The sequence below is a fragment of the Cricetulus griseus genome, chromosome 9 (genome assembly GCF_003668045.3).
Source record: "Cricetulus griseus strain 17A/GY chromosome 9, alternate assembly CriGri-PICRH-1.0, whole genome shotgun sequence".
Taxonomy (NCBI): domain Eukaryota; kingdom Metazoa; phylum Chordata; class Mammalia; order Rodentia; family Cricetidae; genus Cricetulus; species Cricetulus griseus.
This window is the reverse complement of record NC_048602.1, coordinates 20963555-20984967: the sequence shown is the minus strand read 5'-3', so window position 1 is coordinate 20984967 and position 21413 is coordinate 20963555. Positions and strand designations below refer to the sequence as shown.

The following is a 21413-nucleotide window of genomic DNA, read 5'->3' as shown; positions in this document are numbered from 1 at the left end:
TTCATCAGGTCAGACACAGGCCATTTTTGGTCTTTTTCCCTTTCATCTATGGTGTAACAAGTTTGTATCATCATAAATGGCTTTCCCATGTGTAGCTTCTTGGCTCACACTTGTGAACAAATACACTAAGAGGGATTTACATCTTGGGGATGCTTCTCTAAAGTCTTGGATGAAATCATACTGCCTGTGGCTAGAGAAGACACTAAAAAAACATCTCATATATATTGTTTGTTATTCTGAATGCAGGGCCTCAGATTCAAAGCCTCAGGGAAGAAATTATTGGATAATTTCCCAGGGGGAGTGAAAAATCCTGTCGGAAAGAACTCGGGATGATTCAAGGGATAGCTCCGGTCACCAATAAAACCAGAAACAAACATGCACACACATGAGCTATGCATATTCATGCTGGACCCTGCAGAGTCCACCTTGTCATACTCATGGATGGACAGATACTTTGTTAATATGCTGTTCTCTTGGATTTTTATCTCTTGCTTTCCACAGATTCCTATTCCTGTGTGGTCCTACGGCAGCAGCGAGTGCTTAGTCAGAATGCAATACCGCTTAAAGGGTAAAGGAAACGTGGTGATTGTTGGGTTTTTCCCTGCTTATACTGCCTACCCACTCAACAAAACAACTGATTGGAGAATGGCTAAATTCACCAGAGATTTTATGGTCGAGTAAGTCCTTCATTCACTTGTTCCTTTCCAAGGTTGGCATTCATATGCTCTAGGGGAAGTACAGATTCAAGCATTATTTTTCCCTTTATTCCATTAAGACACTTCCTCTCTTCATTTCTTAGATCTTTCTGCAGTGGTGTCTTCTTAGTACTCATTCAGTATTTTCAAAAGGGAAGAAGGAATTTGGGCTTTATTTGTTTCCATTTCTGCAGTAGACACTGGGAATTTCCCCCATATCCTCTGCCATGCTGGTACTCCTCAGAAACGATAGCTCTGCAAGAGAAAGATTACATAGTAAAGGATTGACATAATATCTGAGTGGAATCTAGAGGTCTAGCTGTGCTCCTGTGAGAGGGGATAGTGTCACTCAAGTTAGTGGCCAGCAATTTCCTTGTACAAGGCTGAAGTGACCAATATTGTCTGTGCTCACTGCTGAAGATTGGGGTGCAGGGATGTCAGAATCAGACACTGGGACCTACTCTCTGCTTTAGGAATGCCTTCATCTGTCTCAGGTTCTTTCCTCTGACTTTTAACGTTTGTATTCTTTGAAAGCTTGCCAAGTTTACCTGTTTGCTGCATATATAGCCAGTGTGTGTTTGTTCTTTGTTATGAATGTGTTTCTGTGCACACATGATTGTCATGGGTCCTCTGAAAGATGTTTGTAGGCATTCGTGATGTTGCAAGATTAGTACATAGTGTCAGAGAAGTCTGTTTGAATATCTTAGGTCCTGTTAAAGAGAAACAAGCTTGTATGTTAGGCTTTAAAAGAAGTCAGGTGTATTTTATCCCTCACTGACATGACCATAGCTGTAGGTAATCACACAGTGAGTACCTGATAATGAGAAGTGTAGCTTGCACTCAAGTCTGAAGTCAACAGCGGCAGCATGAAAGGCTCATTCAGGAATTAGATTGTTGGCAATGGGTGGAAAATCACCTAAAATAAACTTGGGACCGATGGATTGTTGTCCGTGTGGCATTATTGTGTCTACCAAAATGTGACTATGGAGTCAGTCATCAATTCAGCAGTGGTTGAGGGGAAATGTTCACGTGTGAATCATCGTTTGACATGAAGGACAATGACAGAGATTTAGTCTGAAATGGATATAATGAAGGCAGTGGGAAGATAGAAAAATAGATATATTTGAGGAAGAGTCTACTGGCTCCAAGGATCATTGCTGACTTCAAGTAAGGTTACCAAGCTGTAGGCTCTGCCAGACAAAATACAACCTTAATGAAACAAACCTTTCTGAATATTATATTTTTCATATAAAATGTCACAATATTCTTCTATGCATGTGAAAATGTGGTTGTTACAGAGTGCAAATTATTTTCCTCACTAGTGACTGATATTAAGAGAATGAGCTGGGCACTGGTGGAACACACCTTTAATCCCAGCACTCAGAAGGCCAAGGGAGGCAGATCTCTGTGAATTCTAGGATATAGTTGTCTACAATGTGAGTTCCATTGTAGTTCAAGAAACCTTGTCTTGAAAAACCAGAGAGAGAGAGAGAAAGAGAGAGAGAGAGAGAGAGAGAGAGAGAGAGAGAGAGAGGAAGAGAGAGAGATGAGTAAATAGATAAGAAGGTCACATGCTTGCATTACAAATATAAGAACTATGTTTACTTCTGCAGATCACAAAAGCAATATGGGGGTGGGTGGGTAGGACACTTGTGTAAATCTGTTGCTTTTGGAGAAATGAGGGGCAGAAGCAGGAGAAATCCCACAAGTTCATGTACCACAAAAGACCTGTTATTAAATACAGTGGAAGTAAAAAAAAAACAATTTAAGTTTTCTCTGAATAGCATCATGAGCACGCTCGCATGCACACACACACACACACACACACACACACACACACACACACACCACAGAGGAATATATACACATATCACACAACACACTCATAAAGATGAATTGGTATGGAAATGTGAGCTGCTGTTCAAACACGTTGAATGCCCTGAATGTTCTTGAATTATGCAGTATCTTAGTAACTGGTGGCTTGATCAAGAAACATTTGAGTTTTTTTGTGGTTGCGCAGATTGAAAGTTGAATTCTAGGAAATCTGAAGACGTTGTCCTAACTTGTGTACAGAATTCAATACAGATATAAAGCAGCCAAATCTTCCCTTCTCTCTTAAAACTCAAACTATTGGGAGGTTCACATTCAGGTTTTTATATAGTCCTAAAAATTGAAACAAAGAGCCATTTGATTTACATAGAAACTTAATACAGTGGAAACTTCTTAAAATATATACCCATATGAAAGAAATCTCAATGGGATCACCAAATAACAGAGGAGACAAAGCCACACTAGATATCTCTCACCACCAAATTAAACTCCCAGTTTGGGTTGGGTTAATAGAGTGGTTAGCCAAACAGAACCCCTGGAAATGCCCAAACCACACACGCTACTGCCATGGCTATTGGTTGCTCTCCACAAATTGATGGCAAAGCCCTATTCCTGAAGACAGCATCTACAAGAATCATTGAAGAGGGAGAAGTTGAGCTGGTGTCTATTTAGAGCCTTTACTCCTGTGGACTAGTGTTCCTGGTAGTGGAAGGAAATCTGCATGCTACCAAAGGAGAAAGGTAAACAGCAAAAATCTACCTCTGATCTAAACTGGATCCTGCCTGCAAGATACACCGATGAAAAATGGCACAAAAGAACAAATATTTGATTGGATTTTAGGTTCACTCCATGAGATGGAACACAACACTTGTCAGACTGTCAAGAACCTGAGTCTAGATAGGCTGTGGATCTAGGGGTGAAGCCAATACTATTATTCTCTTAAAGAAATGTAGCAATAAAATTCTTCCTGTGGATATTCTGTTATATTCCTAGATCATTGTGTCACTCAGCCGTCACCAGGAAAGGTCCCTCTGTCAGTGAAGCACTCAGTTTTAAATGGGATGTCTTCCTTAAGTTCCTTCCCTCGGGGCTCAGGGAAAACAGCAGAAGAGGAGGTGCAAATATTAGCAGAGCCCGAGAAAGTGGAAAACTCTGAGGAAAAGACCTTCTAAACTTAGCAGGAGCCGGGTGTTGGTGGTGCACGCCTTTAATCCCAGCATTCGGGAGTCAGAGGCAGGCGGATCTCTGTGAGTTCGAGACCAGCTTGGTCCAGAAGAGCTAGTTCCAGGGCAGCCTCCAAAGCCACAGAGAAACCCTGTCTCGAAACCCCCCCCCAAAAAAAAGCAAAACAAAAACAAAACAAAACAAACCAACAAAAACACCCCAAAAACATAGCAGGAATGCTGCACATAGGAAGCTTCAAAGACTCTAGAAGGATGCACAGGGCCTGGACCACACTGAGACAGATGGGTGCCAGCATTGAGAGGGGAAGAGGACACCAGCCCCATCTTTAATTCAGAAGTTATCTCTATGTTATCATAAGTCCCCATCCCTAACTCAGCTGCAAATACAAAAATTAGTTTTCATTAAGGGTATACAGACAATGCTTTAGGGCAGGTCCCATGCTCAATAGTAGAGGGAAAACAAGAAGAATAAACTCAGTGCATGTTTGGAGGTGAATTCTTGAACATTGCATGTCTTGTGTACAATTATGGTTTCCGAGTTTTGATTTTTGTGGTTTCCTGTGTACAGAAACACGAGTGTCTATTCTATGTGCTTCTTGTATTTTTCCGTTTGGCTCTTTGTTAGTTTCTATGTTTGTTTGTTTTGTCTAATTCTGGCTTCTTTGTTTTTATTTTAATTTATTATTATTTTTTAGATACCTGTTTGCTCTCTAATAAGAGGGAGAAAGAGCAGGAGTGGACTTGGATGGGAGCAGAGGTGGGGAGGACCTGGAAGGAGATGGTGCAAGGAAAATGTATTAGAATATACTGCATGAAAAATCTACTTCCCAATATTAAAATGAGAAAAAGAAATAATACTTATATTCCATTGCCAGCAGGTGCTGGGAAGACACATCAACATGGATTTTTGGAAACAGAAGCATCCAAACTGTGGAAGCCATTGCAATAAACTTGTGCTTCTGTCATGATTTGCGTGGTGTGAGTCTTCCTCCTAAATATTGTTCTACCTTCTGTGCAGGTTTAAGCTGAGGAACTACCAATGTATTTTGGCCATGATGTTTGCCATTGAGGAGATCAACAACAGTCCCTATCTTTTACCCAACACATCCCTGGGATTCGAGGTCTACAATGTCCCGCATGGTCAAAGGCACACTCTGGCCAACGTTTTTGTCTCATTTTCAGGCACTGGCTATGGCATCAGTAACTGCAGATGTGCAAGAGACAGCTTGCCAGCTGCTGTCCTCACGGGCCCATCATGGGCTCTATCTGAACACATAGGGACACTGCTGGGTCTTTACAAATTCCCACAGGTGAGAAGGATGATGATATCGGACATGATGTCAGCTCTGCTTGGTGACATTTCAGCTGTCTGTGAGGAAAAGGGGGGAACCTTGAGTAACTCTTCATCCATAGGGAAGTGATGCAGACAGAGTTGATGACGCATCTGTATTTTTGTACCTTAGAACAGATAGAAAGGGAAGAGTGAAGCATAGACACCACACTATGAAACCTCTGAATGTTTTCTGCATCAGGGTATTCGATCACACTGGGAACCTTAAGTTTCTGTTTGCACCAACTAAATAAAATCAGCCTTGGTTCAGGGGGTGAAGCTTGCAACTAGTTAACTGGAATTAGCCAGAGAGATTCCGGATGATCCAGGAACACAGATAGAGAGATGCCCAGGAAGGAGTAGGCCAGAATTTGGCATTTGGTGCTTTCTTTCTGGTTTGGTATGAGGGAAGAGACATGTCTCTGGCTACATGTCCTTAGCCACAAGCATGTCTGTGGCTAAAAAGGAAGGTCATCTGCTTGTTTCTTGGCCTCTCTGATCTAACAGATTTTCATCCCTGTATCTAACGTCCAAGGCTTTGTTGGTAAATAGAACAATAGATACTTACTTTAAACCTACATAAAGCAGCCACAGCAAAGTCAGACCTTGGGACCTGAAGTTCTTCAGGCTGCAGCCTGGGTAGCTGTTGAGGTGCTGACTGTGGGCAGCACCCCAATGGGGTGGGGTGAGAGGCTGCAGGCAGTAATATAAACGTCAGCAGATTCAGGTGCCTCTGCTAAGGCAAAAGAAAATCATCAGACTACTTTTCTGACAAATCCATAGGGATACAGATTTGACCTTCAAAGCAGGATTGTCTAAAGGCTTCAAACCATCGCTGGAAAACTGAGTGGAGTTTTATGACAATGTTCTTGTTTCTGGTTGTTTTCCCCTACAGCTTACTTTTGGGCCTTTTGACAGCACCCTGAGTGAACGAAGACGGTTTTCTTCCCTGTACCAGGTGGCCCCCAAGGACACATCTCTGACAGTTGGCATTGGATCTTTGATGGTCCATTTCCACTGGAACTGGGTCGGACTGTTCATCATGGATGATGACAAAGGTGCCCAGATTCTGTCAGATTTGAGAAGCGAGCTGGAGAAAATTGGAGTCTGCATAGCATTTGTGGAAATGACCCTGGTCAGCAGGGGTTCTTTTCTCACCACATCCTGGAAAAATCAGGTGCAGATCCTGGAATCCTCAGCCAATGTGATTATTATTTATGGGGACACCGATTCTCTATTGAGCTTAATAGTAAATCTAAAGCAGAAGTTACTTATGTGGAAAGTCTGGGTCCTGAACTCACAATGGGATGCTTCTAAATTTGATAACTATTTGCTGTTAGATGCATTGCATGGAGCCCTTATTTTTTCACACCAGAATGAGGAGATTGTGAATTTCACAGATTTTATTAAGACAGCCAATCCTTCCAAATACCCAGAAGACATTTATCTTCATGTATTGTGGCATTCATTCTTCAATTGCTCATTTTTGAGGGAAGATTGCAAAATTGTGGATAACTGTCTGCCTAATGCCTCCTTGGAGTTCTTGCCAGGGAATATATTTGACATGGCTATGAGTGAAGAGAGTTACAATGTGTACAGTGCGGTGTATGTTGTAGCCCACAGTCTACATGAGATGACGCTCCGTCAAGTTCAATTGCAAACTCCTGGAAAAGGAAAAGACATGGTTTTCTTCCCCTGGCAGGTAATACCATTTCAGTAGTACTATGCCATCAACAACATGCAACTCTGAGGGTTTAAAAGTGAACTAAAACTGGACAACACATAGTTTAGATCAGTTTTTCAAAAATTTTCAGGAGAGACGATGCAAGAAGGAATCTGTTTAAACTGAATATATAGTTGTATTTCAAAGGGCAATACAATACTTTCAAGGGTAAAAAAATTCAATAGAAAAGCCCATCTAAAAACCACAACTACCTATTGGGCTAAGCTCCTGGAGGACCATCAAAGTGAGTGAGGAGCAATAATACAAACAAAGGAGTCAAGACCATCATGGGGAAATCACAGAATCAGCTGACCAATCTCTCCCAAGCTAGTGAGAGATCACTGACTCAGGTCTGACAAATGGGGAACTTGCCTAAGACCAAACTAGACCCCTTAATATAGGTGATAACGGGTGACTTGGACAATATATGAGGCCACTTTTGGGTCCAAGATCAACACTAATGCACAAACTGACCTAGTGGAGCCCACTTTATGTGGAGAGACACCTTCCTCAGACTAGACACAGGGGTGGGAGGGTGGACAGGTGCCTGGTCCTGCCTCATGACATGATGGGACAGACTTAGTAGACTTCTTAGGGGAGGCCTTGCCCTCTCTTAGGAGCAGAGGGGAGGTGGGGGGAAGTGTGGGAGGGGAGAGAAGAGAAGCAAACTGGGATTGCAATGTAAAAAAATAAATGAATAAGAATAGTCCATTTACCCCAGAGATTTCATACAACAGAAAAGGCAGAGACAGACAATTATCACAATGATCTCGAAAACTTCTAAAATGCTTGTGTTACATAAATGGACACTATAAAATCATTCATTTTGCATAATGAAACTGAATATTTTCCAAACTTAATTGGGTATGACTATATTTTCAAAAAAGGTGAGAGATTTCTCTGTGCACAATTATTATTTAGGAAGGCTTGGTTCTAAGTTATCTAATGGGACTGATTGGAATATTTTACAACATAACGATGCTGCCATCATCCTTGGGTATCATTTGATTGATGTGATTGTTGCCTACATTAAAGGTGCTTTTCACATCACAGATTAAAGTCAAGAAGAGATGTCCCCTGATTCTGACTCTGTTGCACTTCTCTGGAGTTTATGTAACATAAAAGCATGCATCTCTTTTAGCTCCACCCTTTTCTAAAGAACACACAGCTCATCAGTCACGATGGAGACAAGGAGGTTCTGGATTGGAAAAGGAAATCACATGCAGAATATGACATCCTCAACTTTTGGAATTTCCCCAAAGGTCTTGGGCTAAAGGTGAAAGTAGGAACATTTTCTCCAAATGCTCCAGGTGGCCAGAAATTATCCTTATCATCTCACATGATACAGTGGTCCACGGGATTGACAGAGGTGGGTTGCATCTTACATCAGTATTTTGACCTGTATGTAAATTTCAAAAATATATTTCTGTGTATCATGACCATTCATTACTCACAGAGGTCTATGCATAGACACATGATGACGACCAATATAAAGAATTGTCTTACATTTTGGTTTGAGGAATTCGTAGAGAAACTACTGGAGGGGAAAGTTTGAGCCTCAGATCCAGAGCAGGGTCAGAGGGATGCCTGAGCCTCAGACCCAGGAGCAGGGAGTGACCACTGGGTGAGATGACAGCAGCAGTTTCCACAAGCAGCTTCCAGAAACCATCACAATAAGTTCCTCTGGGAAAGAGGACCTGTGTCCCAGCCAGCATCAGCTGCCAATTCTCAGGGACCACTGGACACTTAGGGCCACCTACACATAGAGGAGCAATCACTGGATCTGTGGTTCCACCTCCAATCAAATCAGCATCTACCGAAGCTGTAACCCCACTTTCGTCTCAAGGAGCAACCACCTGAGCCTTAAGCCGGCTTCCACCAGGAGAAGCATTAACCAGAGGCTCTGCTCTGCTTGCTCCTTAAAGAGCCGTCAATGTGTAGCAGCCCCCAACCATACCAATTGTAGAAAGAGACACCCTCTGGAGCACAAGCTCCACCTATACCGATTAGAGGAAGAGATGTGTAGACAACAAGTGAAACAATGAAAGACAACAAGTGAAAGACAACGGTGAAAAAATGTAAAGAGCAATGCGGCCCCACTAGAAACTAGGGGTACTTCAACAGGAAGATGTGAAGTGAGACACAAGTAAAACAGAAGAAAATGACCTAAAAATAACTTCATGAGGATGATTGGGAGCCTTAGAGAGGAAATGAGAAGTTACCTTAAAGAGATGGATGAAACAAGCCACACCATCAGAGAAGTCAGGATAGAACGAAGATCTTAAGAGAGACAGACATGGTCCCCCAACGAAGGGGAAAGGGACAAGAGGTCCTGAGCAAATAGGGAGCATGGGGGAGGGGGAGGGAGGTCGGAGAAAGAGAAGGGGAGGAGAGGAGGGGAAGGGAGAACAAGAGGGACCAGAAAGACGGAGTCAAGGGAACAATAGAGGAGAGCAAGAAAAGAGACACCTTAATAGAGGGAGCGTTATAGGTGGAAAGAGAAATCTGTCACTAGCGAAATAACCAGAGATCACCAACGGTGGCCCCCACTAGGAATCTAAGCAATAGAGGAGAGGCTGCCTTTAATGCCCTTCCCCCATAATGAGACTGATGACTACATTAAATGTCATCCTAGAGCCTTCACCTAGTAGCTGATGGAAGCAGAAGCAGACATCCTCAGCTAAACACTGAGAAAAACTCCTGTAATACAGTTGTAGAGAAGGAGACGTGATGGCATAGGGGGCCAAGACCAGGCTGGAGAAATCCACAGAAATATCTGACCCGAGCAAGTGGGAGCTCATGGACCCCAGTCAGACATCTGGGGAACCAGCATAGGAATGAACCAGGCATCCTGAATGTGGGTGTCACTTAGGACTCCTGGACAATCTATGGGGTCTCTGGCAGTGGAACCAGTATTTATCCCTAGTGCAAGAATGGACTTTGGGAGCCCCTTCCCCATGGAGGGATACTCTCTCAGCATAGATACATGGAGGAGGGACTAGGACCTGCCGTAAATGATGTGACAGGCACTGATGATCCTCCATGGAAAGCCTAACCCTCCTTGGGGAGTGGATGGGTATGGGATGGGGGGAGTCAGTGGGGTTATGGAATGACCGGAGGGAGAGGAAAATGAGACTGATATGTAAAATAAGATTGTTTCTAATTCAAATAAAAATTTTTGTAATATATATTTTAAAAAATGGAGAAAAGGAAAAAGAAAAAATTGGAAGAAATAGACAAATCCCATAAAGAAAACAAAGAAAAAGCAATCAAACAAGTGAAAGAAACAAATGAAGACTTGAAATCTGAAATAGAGGTAATAATGAAAACAAAAACCAAGGAAATTATGCAAATGGAAATTCTGGGTAAACAATCAGGAGCCACAAATGCAAGCATAAACAGAATACAAGAAATGGAAGAGAGAGCTTCAGGCACTGAAAATATCATAGAGGAAATAGATTCATCAGTCAAATAATGTTAACTACAACAGATCTTTAACAAAAAACATTCAGGAAATCTGGGACACCATGAAAAAGACTGAACCCAAGAATAATAGGGATAGAAGAAGAAGAAGTCCAACTCAAAGGCACAGTAAATAATTTCCATGAAATCATAGAAGAAAACTTTCCCAACCTAAAGAAGGATGTGCCTATGAAAGTACAAGAAGCTTACAGGACACCAAATACACTGGACCAAAAAAAAGTTCCTTGCCATGTAATAATCAAAACAATAAACATACAAAATAATGAAAGAATAATAAGGGCTGCAAGGGAGAAAGGCCAGGTAACATACAAAGGCAGACCTATCAGAATTACACCTGACTTCTCAATGGAAACAAGGAAAGCCAGAAGGTCCTGGATGGATATTATGCAGACACTACAGAGCCATGGATGCCAGCCCAGACTACTTTAACCAGAAAAGCTTTCAATAGTCATGAATGTAGAAAACAAGATATTCATTCCACGACAAAACCAAATTTAAACAATACCTATCCACAAACCCGCCCTACAGAAAATATTAGAAAGAAAATGTCAACCTAAGGAAGTCAGCTCCAGCCACAAGAACACAGGCAACAGTTGAGCTTACAGCAGCAAATCCCAAAGTAGAGAATTGAACACAGAATGCCACCACGAACAACAAAAACAAAAATAACAAAAACCAGCAAACACTGGCCATTAATATCTATTAATATAAATGGTTTTGATTCACTTATAAAAGGACATAGGCTAACAGATGGATATGAAAACAGAATCTATCCCTCTGCTGCATAAAAGAAGCACACCTCAACCTCACAGAGGAAAGCATTGGGAAAAAATTTTAAAATCAAATGGACCTAAGAAACAAGCTGGTGTAGCTATCCATCCTAATATCTAACAAAATAGACATCAAACTAAAACCAGTCACAAAGGAAAAAGAAGGACATTTCATATTCATCCCAGGGAATATCCATCAATAGGAAATCTCAGCTCAGAACACCTATGCCCCAAATACAGAGGCAGCCACATTTGCAAAAGAATCATTAATAAAGCTCCAATCACATCAAACTCCAAAAGCTAATAGTGGGAGACTTCAACACCCCACTCTTACCACTGGACAGGTCTGTCAGACAAGCTTGACAGAGAGATAAGGGAACTTACAGATAGTATGACTCAAATGGACTTAGCAGACACCTATAGAACATCCCACCCAAAGACAAAACAATATTCTTTCTTTTCAGCATTTCTTGCAACATTCTCTAAAACAGACCACATACTCATTAACAAAACAAAAATCAACAGACACACAAAAAATGTATCCTATTGAATCACTACAGCTTAAAGTTAAAATCCATTAGCAACATTAGTTTCAGAAAGCCCACAAACACAGGCATATTGAACAGTGGTCAACTGGGTCAAGGAAAAAATAAGGAAACTAAAGACTTCTTAATATTTAGTGAATATGACTGCACAACATACCCAAACCTATGGGATACAATGTAAGTAGTGTTAAGAGGAAAGTTCATAGCACTACATGCTTACATAAAGAAGATGGAAAAACCCACACTAGTGAATTAACAGAACAACTGGAAGCCCTTGAAAACAACAACAACAACAACAACAACAACAACAACAACAACAAAGCAAACTCACCCAGAAGGAGTGGATGGCAAGATATAGACAGATGAGGGCTGAAATCAATAAAATAGAAGCAAAAAAAATTACAAGGAATCAATGAGACAAGACAAAGAGTTGGCTCTTTGAGAAATTCAACAAAATAGACAAATCTTTATCAAAACTAACAAAAGACAAGGAGAGAATATCCAAATTAACAGAATCAGAAACAAAAAGGGGGACATAACAACAGACACTGAGGAAATCCAGAGAGTCAACATGTCATACTTCAAAGACCTGTACTCCATGGGCTGGAGAGATGGCTCAGAGGTTAAGAGCACTGACTGCTCCTCCAGAGGTCCTGATTTCAATTCCCAGCAACTGCATGGTGGCTCACAACCATCCGTTATGAGATCTGGTTGCCTCTTCTGGTGTGCAGATATACATGAAAGCAGAATGCTGTATACATAATAAATAAATAAAATCTTAAAGAAAGACCTGTACTCCACAAAATTGTAAAACTTTAAGGAGATGGACAATTTTCTATATAAATACCACATACAAAGTTAAATCAAGAACAGATAAACAACTTAAATATACCTATAACCCCAAAGGAAATAGAAAGTTATTAATAGTCTCCCAACCAAAACAGGCCAGACCCAGATGTTTTAGTCCAGAATTCTATGAGATGTTCAAAGAATATCTAATACCAAAACTCCTTAAATTATTCCACACAATAGAAACACAAAGAACACTGTCAAACTCTTTTACAAGTTTACAATAACCTGAATACCCAAGCCACACAAAGACACAATTAAGAAAGAGAATTACACACCAATATCCTTCATGAACATTGATGCAAGAGTAATCAATAAAATAATGGCAAACAGAATCCAAGAGCACATCAGAAAAATCATTCACCATGAGCAAATATGATTCATCCCAGATATGCTCAGGTGGTTCAACATACAAAATTCCATCAATGAAAAAAGCCATATAAACAAACTGAAAGAAAAAAAAAACATATGATCATCTCATTAGATGCTGAAAAATCTTTTGACAAAAATCCAACATCCCTTCAAGATAAAGGTCTTAGAGCAATCAGAGACACAAGGACCATGCCTGTACATAACAAAGGCAATAACAATAGCACAACAGCCAATGTCAAACGAAATGGAGAGAGACTCAAGGAGATCCCACTAAAATCAGGAACAAGACAAGGCTGTCCATTCTCTCCATATCTATTCAAAATAGTACTCCAAGTTCTAGCTAAAGCAATAAGACAACAAAACGAGATCAATGGGATACAAATTGGAAAAGAACTCAAACTCTCAGTATTTGCTGATAATAAGATAGTTTACATAAATGATCCCCCAAAATGGTACCAGGGAGCTCCTATCCCTGATAAACACCTTCAATAATGTAGCAGGATACAAGATTAACTCAAAAACATCAGTAGCCCTCCTATAAATAGATGATAATGGGCTGAGAACGAAATCAGAGAAACAATAGCTTTTACAATAGCCATAAATAACATAAAATAACTTGTAGTGACTAACCAAACAAGGGAAAGACCTACATGACAAGAATGTTCAGTCACCAAAGAAAGAAAGCAAAGTAGTCATCAGAAAATGGAAAGGTCTCCCATGTTCTTGGATAGCTAGAATCAACCTATTAAAAAATCGAAATCTTTCCGAAAGTAATCTACAGATTCAATGCAATCTCCACCAAAATCTCAGCACAATTATTCACAGACATTGAAAGAAAAATACTCAACTTCATACGGAAAAACAAAAAGTTCCAGTGTATCTGAAACGTCCCGTGCAATAAAGGGTCATCTGGGGGCATCACGATCCCTGATTTCACGCTCTAGCATAGAGTCACAGCAATGAATACAATTGGTATTGGCATAAAAACAGACAGGTGACCCAATGGAATCGAATTTAAGGTCCTGGTATCAACGCACACACCTATGACCACCTGAATTTTGACAAAGAATCTAAAAAATATAAAATGGAAAAAAGAAAGCATTTTCTTCAAATGGTGCTGGTACAGCTAACTGGCTCTCAACATGTAGAAGAATGCTAATAGATCCATATCTACCACCAGGCACAAAACTCAAGTCAAACTGGATCAAAGACCTCAATATAAACCCATCCACACTGACCCTCACAGAAGAGCAAGTGGGAGCCACCCTTACTGCATAGGCACAGAAGTCCATTTCCTAAACAGAACACCAGCAGCTCACACACTCAGATCAACAATCAATAAATGGGACCTCCTGAAACTGAGAAACTTCTGTAAAGCAGAGAACATGGTCCACAAGACGAAATGGCTCCATACAGAATAGGAAAAGATCTCCAACAACCCCAGATCTGACAGAAGACTGCTCTCCAAAATACACAAAGAATTCAAGAAACTAGACATCAAACTAGCAAATAATCCAATATGAAAAATGGGTACAGATCTAACTAGAGAATTCTCAACACGACAATCTCAAATGGCAGAAAAAACATTTAAGGAAATGTTCAACATCCTTTTTCATCGGGGGAAATGCAGTTCAAAAAACTCTGAGATAGCATCTTACACCGATCAGAATATGTAAGATTAAATACACCGATGACATCACCGATGAAGAAGATGTGGGCAAAGGGGAACACTCCTCCATTGCTGGTGGGAGTGCAAACTTGTACAGCCACTTGTACAGCAGAAGCAGAGATTCACAGCTAAGCACTGAACTGAACTCCTGAAATCCAGTTGTAGAGAGAGAGGAGTGATGAGCAAAGGGGTCAAGACCTTGTTGGAGAAACCCACAGAAAGTAGCTGTCCCCTGCAAGAGGGAGTTCACTGCCTCCAGACTGACAGCTGGGGAACCTGCATAAGACCCAAGTAGGCCCCCTGAATGTGGGTGACAGTTGGGGCACTTGGGCACTCTATGAGGCTGCTAACAGTGGAACCAGTATTTATCCCTAGTACATGAACAGACATTTTAGAGCCCCTTCCCTATGGAGGGATAATCTCTCAGCCTAGAAACATCGTGGGGCCTCTGTTCTGCCCCAAATGATGTGACAGACTTTGATGATCCCCCATGGGAGGCCTAATCCTCTCTGAGGAGTGGATGGGGGTGGGATGGGGACTTGGTGAGAGAGGGGAGAGGATGGAAGAGAGGGGGAACTGGGATTGGTATGTAAAATGAGATTGTTTTAAAGATAAAAATAAATACTAAAAAAGATTTATTTTGATTCCATCTTGGAAGGTTTGGGTAAATGGTCAATTTGCCTTTTCCTTCCAGGCCTCTGTCAAGAAAGAAAAGCATGATGCGTATATATATATATATATATATATATATATATATGTGTGTGTGTGTGTGTGTGTGTGTGTGTGTGTGTGTGTGTGTGTGTGTTAGTTGTTTGTTTTGTTGTTGCAAAAACGATACCTAACAACAATATAGGAGTATTTCTATGAATTCATAGTTGGAGGATATGTTCAATCATGGCAAGAAGCCATGGTGCTCCAACAGTCAGGGTGCAAAGACTGCTGTATGCTACCGTCCACCCTCCTCTTTCTTTTCATCCATTCAGGGACCATAGCTAATAAATCAGGGGTCTCCGCTTGTAGAGAGGTTCCTTTGACCTCAAGTAACATAATCTAGAAAATCCTTCCCTATAAATCTCATTGATTGGTTTCCACAGTGGTTCTAAAATGTCTCAAGTTGACAAGATGAACCTTTGCCATGGAATAAAAATTTATTTGCCTTTGTATCCAGGAGCCAAGAGACAATACGTTTGTAGTCTCACCAAAAGATGCTACCAAGGACATACATTTTTACTTTTATGCCTCACTTCATAACCGTTCAGCCATTTCCCAACAAAGTCATGTGATTAGGGCCAAGGATTGACCACATGTATTTGCGAATGACTCACCGTAATTGTAAAGAAAAATCTGTTATCTGCATTTAGAGATATTAACAGAAGCCAATTAAGGTTTCTATGTTGAAAACACTATTTATTGCAGATTCCATAAAACTTGACCATTTGCTAACTTTCACTTTATTCTCAGACTCCTCAGTCTGTATGCAGTGAGAGCTGTCTTCCGGGATTCAGGAAAACCCACCGAGAGGGTGAGGCTGCCTGTTGCTTTGACTGCACACCTTGCCCGGAGAACGAGATATCCAATGAGACAGGTAAACAGTGGTCATGCAGAAAACATCTCCAGCTGTCCATGTTGTGGAGAGGGAGGAGGGATGAGCAAAGGTTCCAAGACAGTGCTGGAGAAACCCGCAGAAACAGTAGAGCTGACCTAGTGAGAGCACAGACACCCTAGTGGTAAAACTGGGGAACCAGCATTGGACCAAACCAAGCTGCCTGAATGTGGGTGCCAGCTAGGAGGCCTGGGACCTCTAACAGTGGAGCCAATGTTTATCTCTAGAGCACAAAGAGATCTCGGGAACCCATTCCTATAGTGGGAAATTACCAATACGGAGTCAGGTAGAAATATAAGGGTATTTAATAGGGAAAAGCCTTACTTATAAGTACCCTGACCACGCCCTCGAAAGCTTGGGAGGGCGTGGTCAGGCACACCTGTAGCCAGCCCCTAAGTAGGCGTGGCTACAGCTTCCCCTACACATTCCCTAAGAAGGGATAATATTACAGCCCAGATACAGGAAGGAGGGACTTTGATGGTCCCCCGTGGAGGACCTCACTATCCTTGGGGAGTGGGTGGGCAGTTGGTTGGGGAAGTCATTGGGGGACATGGGAGGATGGGAAGATGAAGAAATGGAGGTATTCTTATGTAAAATAAGATTGTTTCTAAAATAAAAAAAAGATTAGTAATTTAAAAAAGTCCTGATTGGCCAGTAGCCAGGCAGGAAGTAAAGGTGGGGCTACCAGATAAAGAGAATTCCGGGGAGAGGATGTAGAGAGAAGCTTCCAGGGAAATACCATGTAGTTACCAGCAAGAAATGATACTGGGTATTCTCCATCTAGATAAGACCATGTTGAAATACATATATTAATAGTTATGGGTTCATAATTAAGAGAGAGCTAGGCAGAGGAAGCATAAGCCATCGGTCAAACAGCTTACAATTAATACAAGCCTCTGTTGTTTATTTGGGACTAAATGAGTATGGGACCAGGCCGAACAGAAAACTCCATCTTCAATGTCTCTTCACAGCAATAGAACTCTAAGACAGCCTGAGAACAGGAACAGTTGAAAGCTTACTTTCTGATCCATAAGCAGGAGATAGAGAAGACACCCTGAATGGCAAGATCCTTACAATGCTTCCACACCTCTCCTCAAAGGGCCACATCTCCTAATCCTTTAAAATAACCCCACCCACAAGGGGCAAGGCATACAAATAAATGATGTAAGGGGGGGCAATCTCATTCAAACAACCACATTTTGCTTGCTGACATCCATAGTATTGTGAGCATAGCATAGTCTTATTTTTACTTTAATTTTATGATAATTCTATATTCTATACAATACATTCCTACCACAGCCTCCCCTCCCTTCCACAAAGACACCCCTCTACCAGGTGTCCATAGGTACGTGGATTATGCCTGGGTCTTTTATTGGGTTCCACTGATCAACCTATCTATTTTTATGTCAATACCATACGGTTTTTATTACTATACTTGTGTAGTACAGCTTTAAATCAGGGATAGTAATACCTCCACAAGTTCTTTTGTTACACAATATTTGTAACTATACTGGGCTTCTTGCTTTGTAATATGAAATTGTGCATTGTCCTTTCAATTCCATGAAGAATGGAATTATGCTGCAATTTTGATGTGGATTACATTGAATCTGTAGATTTCTTTTGGTAGGATTGCCATATTTTATTATGTTGAACCTACATATCCATAAACATAGGAGATCTTGCCATCTTCTGATATATTCTTCATTTTTCACCTCACACACTTGAAGTTTTTGTTATGCCATTTTCACTTGCTTGGTTAGGGTTGCCCCAAGAGATATTCTATTGTTTGTGACTAATGTGAAGTGTGTTGTTTTCCTGATTTCTCTCTCAAACCATTTGTAATTTGTATAGAAGAGGGCTACTGAATTTTTTAGTTAATCTTGTACACAGCCACATTGCTTGGGAAATCTTTTTCCAACTCTCTAATCTGAGTAATATCTACATTTGATCTTGAGTTGTATTTCTTGTATGCAGCAGAAGTATGGATCCTGTTTTCATACCCATTCTGTTAGCCTGTGTCTTTATATTGGTGAATTATGTTCATTGATATTAAGAGATATTAATCACCAATGATTGTTAATTCCCATTATTTTTGGTGGTGGTGCTGGTTCGAGCATGTGTGTGTGTGTGTGTGTGTGTGTGTGTGTGTGTGTGTGTGTGTCTTTCCCTTCTTTGGTTTTTTTTGGTATGAGATTATCTATTTCCTGTATTTTTGTGGGTGTAATTAAACTCCTTGGGTTGGAGTCTTCCTCCTAGTGCCTTTCTGTTGTTGTTTGAATTCTTACACTGGAGTTTAGGCATCTAGGTTTGGAATGATTTTACACCTAGACGTTGGTTCCTGAGTTTGTCTTTGTTGAATGGGTGTTTTTTTCCCCTGGGTTTCTGTTTATTCTCTGGTTCTTAAGTGGCCAAGGATTCTAGTGACTAGCCAGTTTATAGGTCCACTAGGGTGTCTCCAATGGAGTTTTTGTGGACCATAAGACCTCTGGGGTTTTTTTATGCCAACTTTGCCACTGCAGTTCAAAGAACCTGTGTGGCTTTGGGCGGTATGGTTTTTTGCTTGGTGTCTGGGATTCCTAGTACAACATAGCCTCCAGCAAAGCAGAAGTTTCCTGCCAAAGTTGTGGACTAGAATGTGGAAGGCTGGTCAAGAGGCCATTGGGGGCTATTGGGACAGCTTTGGGGAGAGTTGGCTTGCAGTGAGAAGTTCATACCTAGAACCAACATGGCCTAGGATAATGCAGAAGTTTTATGCCAAAGGTCTGGGCCAGAATAAGGAACCCATGGGAGGAGTAGAGTCTGGGGCTGTTGGGCAGGCTTGAAGCAGTATTAGCAGGTCACATGGTGTCTTCTTTCTTAAAGAAAGACAGAAAGGAAGGGTGAGGAGTTGGGTGAGCATAGAGGTGGGGATTATCTGGGAGGGGTTGAGAGAGGGCTAAATCACCATCAGAGTGCATTTTATAGGAAATATGAATGGTAATGTGGTGATATAAAGAGAATTAAATACATAAAAAATAAAAAAGGTATATGGATATATGGATATTATAAATATATTGAAAATATGGCAGAAAAGTCCATAAACCTACATCATAATCTAAGAGTAAATAGAGAAGATATCAAGAACAGAGTGTTCCAACACTGTTCCATGAAGACTTTAGAATATATGAGAAGCTATGTATCTATTCATTACATAGATATTATTGTACAGAGTTATGTACAGAGAACACTGGCACTGATGAAGTGTTTCAAGTCTCCAAGAATTTAAGAATATTCATTCACTCTGGCTCCTTCAGCCAATGAGGAAATAAAGAAGACCAGGGACTTTATCCATGGAGGCACATTTAGGATACATACAAGAGGACATCACTCTAAGATAAGGATCTCACAGGACATTCTCTCAGTCACACAGAAGTCCATGCCCTCTTGAGAATGGATGTGTGTTACAAAAAGACAAACATGATATGTACTCACTCATATGTGGATTTTAGACATAGAGTAAGGGATTACCATCCTACAATCCACACTGCCAGAGATACTAGTAAACAAGGAAGACCCTAAAAGAGACAAACTTTGTGCCCTGGAGACTGGGAAAGGGTCAGGATCCCCTGAGCAAATTGAGAGCATGGGAAGAGGGGAGAGGGAGCCCCGAGAATGAGAAGGGAAGAAAAGGAAGGATGCAGAGGTCATGAGGGAGCAGAAAGGTTGAGTCAGGTGTAGATTAGAAGAAAGGGGATGTGATAGGTAGGGCTTTAGTTGGGGTGTGGTAGGGGAGGACGGGAGGGAGAAGGGAACTGGGATTGTCATGTAATTCAATCTTGTTTCTAATTCAAACAAAAAATGATAAAAAATTAAAAAAGAATGGATATGTATTAATAAAAAAGTGTCACAACCAGATTAGGATCATGCAGTGAATATCAGTGCGTTAATGACTTGCAAATCAGATACAACACTGTCACTAAAGATGGGGACACCATGAGTAACAACAGAGGAAGCATTTGGACTGTGTGGTTTGTGTCAGCATGAAGTAGAAGGCCAATCGGGTGTAATCCCTCTGTATGTGTATCTGAAAAAAGCAAGATGATTCAGATAGCATTGAGAGGTGCCAGAGCTGGGAAGCGGCTTAGCGTTAAAGGAGAGACCAGAGTTTGCATTCATGGTCACCTGCAATTCTGCCAGATGCGGATCAGTGTGTGAAGTGTCCAGAAACTCACTACGCAAATACAGAGAATAGCCACTGCCAACATAAGACTGTGACCTTCCTGGCCTATGATGACCCCTTGGGGAAGACACTCGGCTTCATCTCCCTGGGCTTCACCTCGCTCACAGTTGCTGTTCTCTGGGTGTTTCTGAAACACAGAGACACTCCCATCGTCAAGGCCAATAACAGGACTCTCAGTTACACCCTGCTCACCACTCTGACCCTGTGTTTTCTCTGTCCTTTGCTCTTCATTGGCCGGCCTAGCACAGTCACCTGTATCCTGCAGCAGAACACATTTGGACTGCTGTTCACTGTGGCGCTTTCCACTGTGCTGGCCAAAACTCTCACTGTACTTATAGCCTTCAGGGTCACCACTCCAGGGAGGATGAGGAGGTGGCTGCTGACATCCAGGGCCCCTAATTTCATCGTTCCCATCTGCACCCTGCTGCAAGTTGTTCTCTCTGGAGTTTGGCTGGCAACCTCTCCTCCATTTATTGACAAAGATGCTCACTCAGAGCATGGGCATATCATTATCATTTGCAACAAAGGCTCAGCTGTTGCCTTCTATTGCATCCTGGGATACCTGGGGTCACTGGCCCTAGGGAGCTACCTGATGGCTTTCTTGTCCAGGAATCTGCCTGACACATTCAATGAAGCCAAGTTCCTGGCTTTCAGCATGCTGGTGTTCTGCAGTGTCTGGGTCAGCTTCCTCCCTGTCTATCACAGCACCAAGGGGAAGGTCATGGTGGCTATGGAAGTCCTCTCTATCTTGGCTTCCAGTGCATCACTCTTAGTCATCATCTTTGCCCCAAAGTGCTACGTCATACTCTTAAGGCCAGAAAGGAACTCACTTCCACACATTAGAGACAAGACATAGCCTGGGAGGAAAAATCCTTCTTAAAACCTAACTCCAGTGTTTCTTAAATCAAAGATCTTTGAAGCATGATTGTTCCTCACCATCTGAATACTCACATTTGAAGTTATTATTTGGCATTTGATTCCATAGTTCTTTAGGTAACCATCTCAGGCTAACTGAATTCTGCATCCATCCTTTTTTTCCATGTTGAAATATATGCTGCATTTCGAATCCTCCTGTTGCATTCACTATTAATTTTGTGTGATTGATTGGTCATGAATTGTGGGTTCTTCCACTTGGATCATT

The 21413-nt window shown here is 41.4% G+C and overlaps 1 protein-coding gene across 1 annotated transcript; it reads left to right on the top strand.

Annotated features, from left to right (window-relative positions):
• The first annotated feature begins 462 nt into the window (after window positions 1-462).
• LOC113837316 (vomeronasal type-2 receptor 116-like) lies at window positions 463-21128 on the top strand. Its single transcript, XM_027430994.1, has 6 exons — window positions 463-677; window positions 4728-5019; window positions 5935-6741; window positions 7904-8131; window positions 15912-16035; window positions 20230-21128. The coding sequence occupies exons 1-6, from the start codon at window positions 463-465 to the stop codon at window positions 21126-21128; spliced, it is 2565 nt and encodes an 854-aa protein (XP_027286795.1).
• The last annotated feature ends 285 nt before the right edge of the window (window positions 21129-21413 follow it).

Bases quoted from the DNA above. Each gene is read 5' to 3' on its own strand.
- LOC113837316 (XM_027430994.1), top strand. From the start codon at position 463: ATGCTGTTCTCTTGGATTTTTATCTCTTGCTTTCCACAGATTCCTATT. The intron at 678-4,727 runs GTAAGTCCTTCA...CCTTCTGTGCAG, and splicing joins ACCAGAGATTTTATGGTCGA to GTTTAAGCTGAGGAACTACC. The intron at 5,020-5,934 runs GTGAGAAGGATG...TTTCCCCTACAG, and splicing joins GTCTTTACAAATTCCCACAG to CTTACTTTTGGGCCTTTTGA.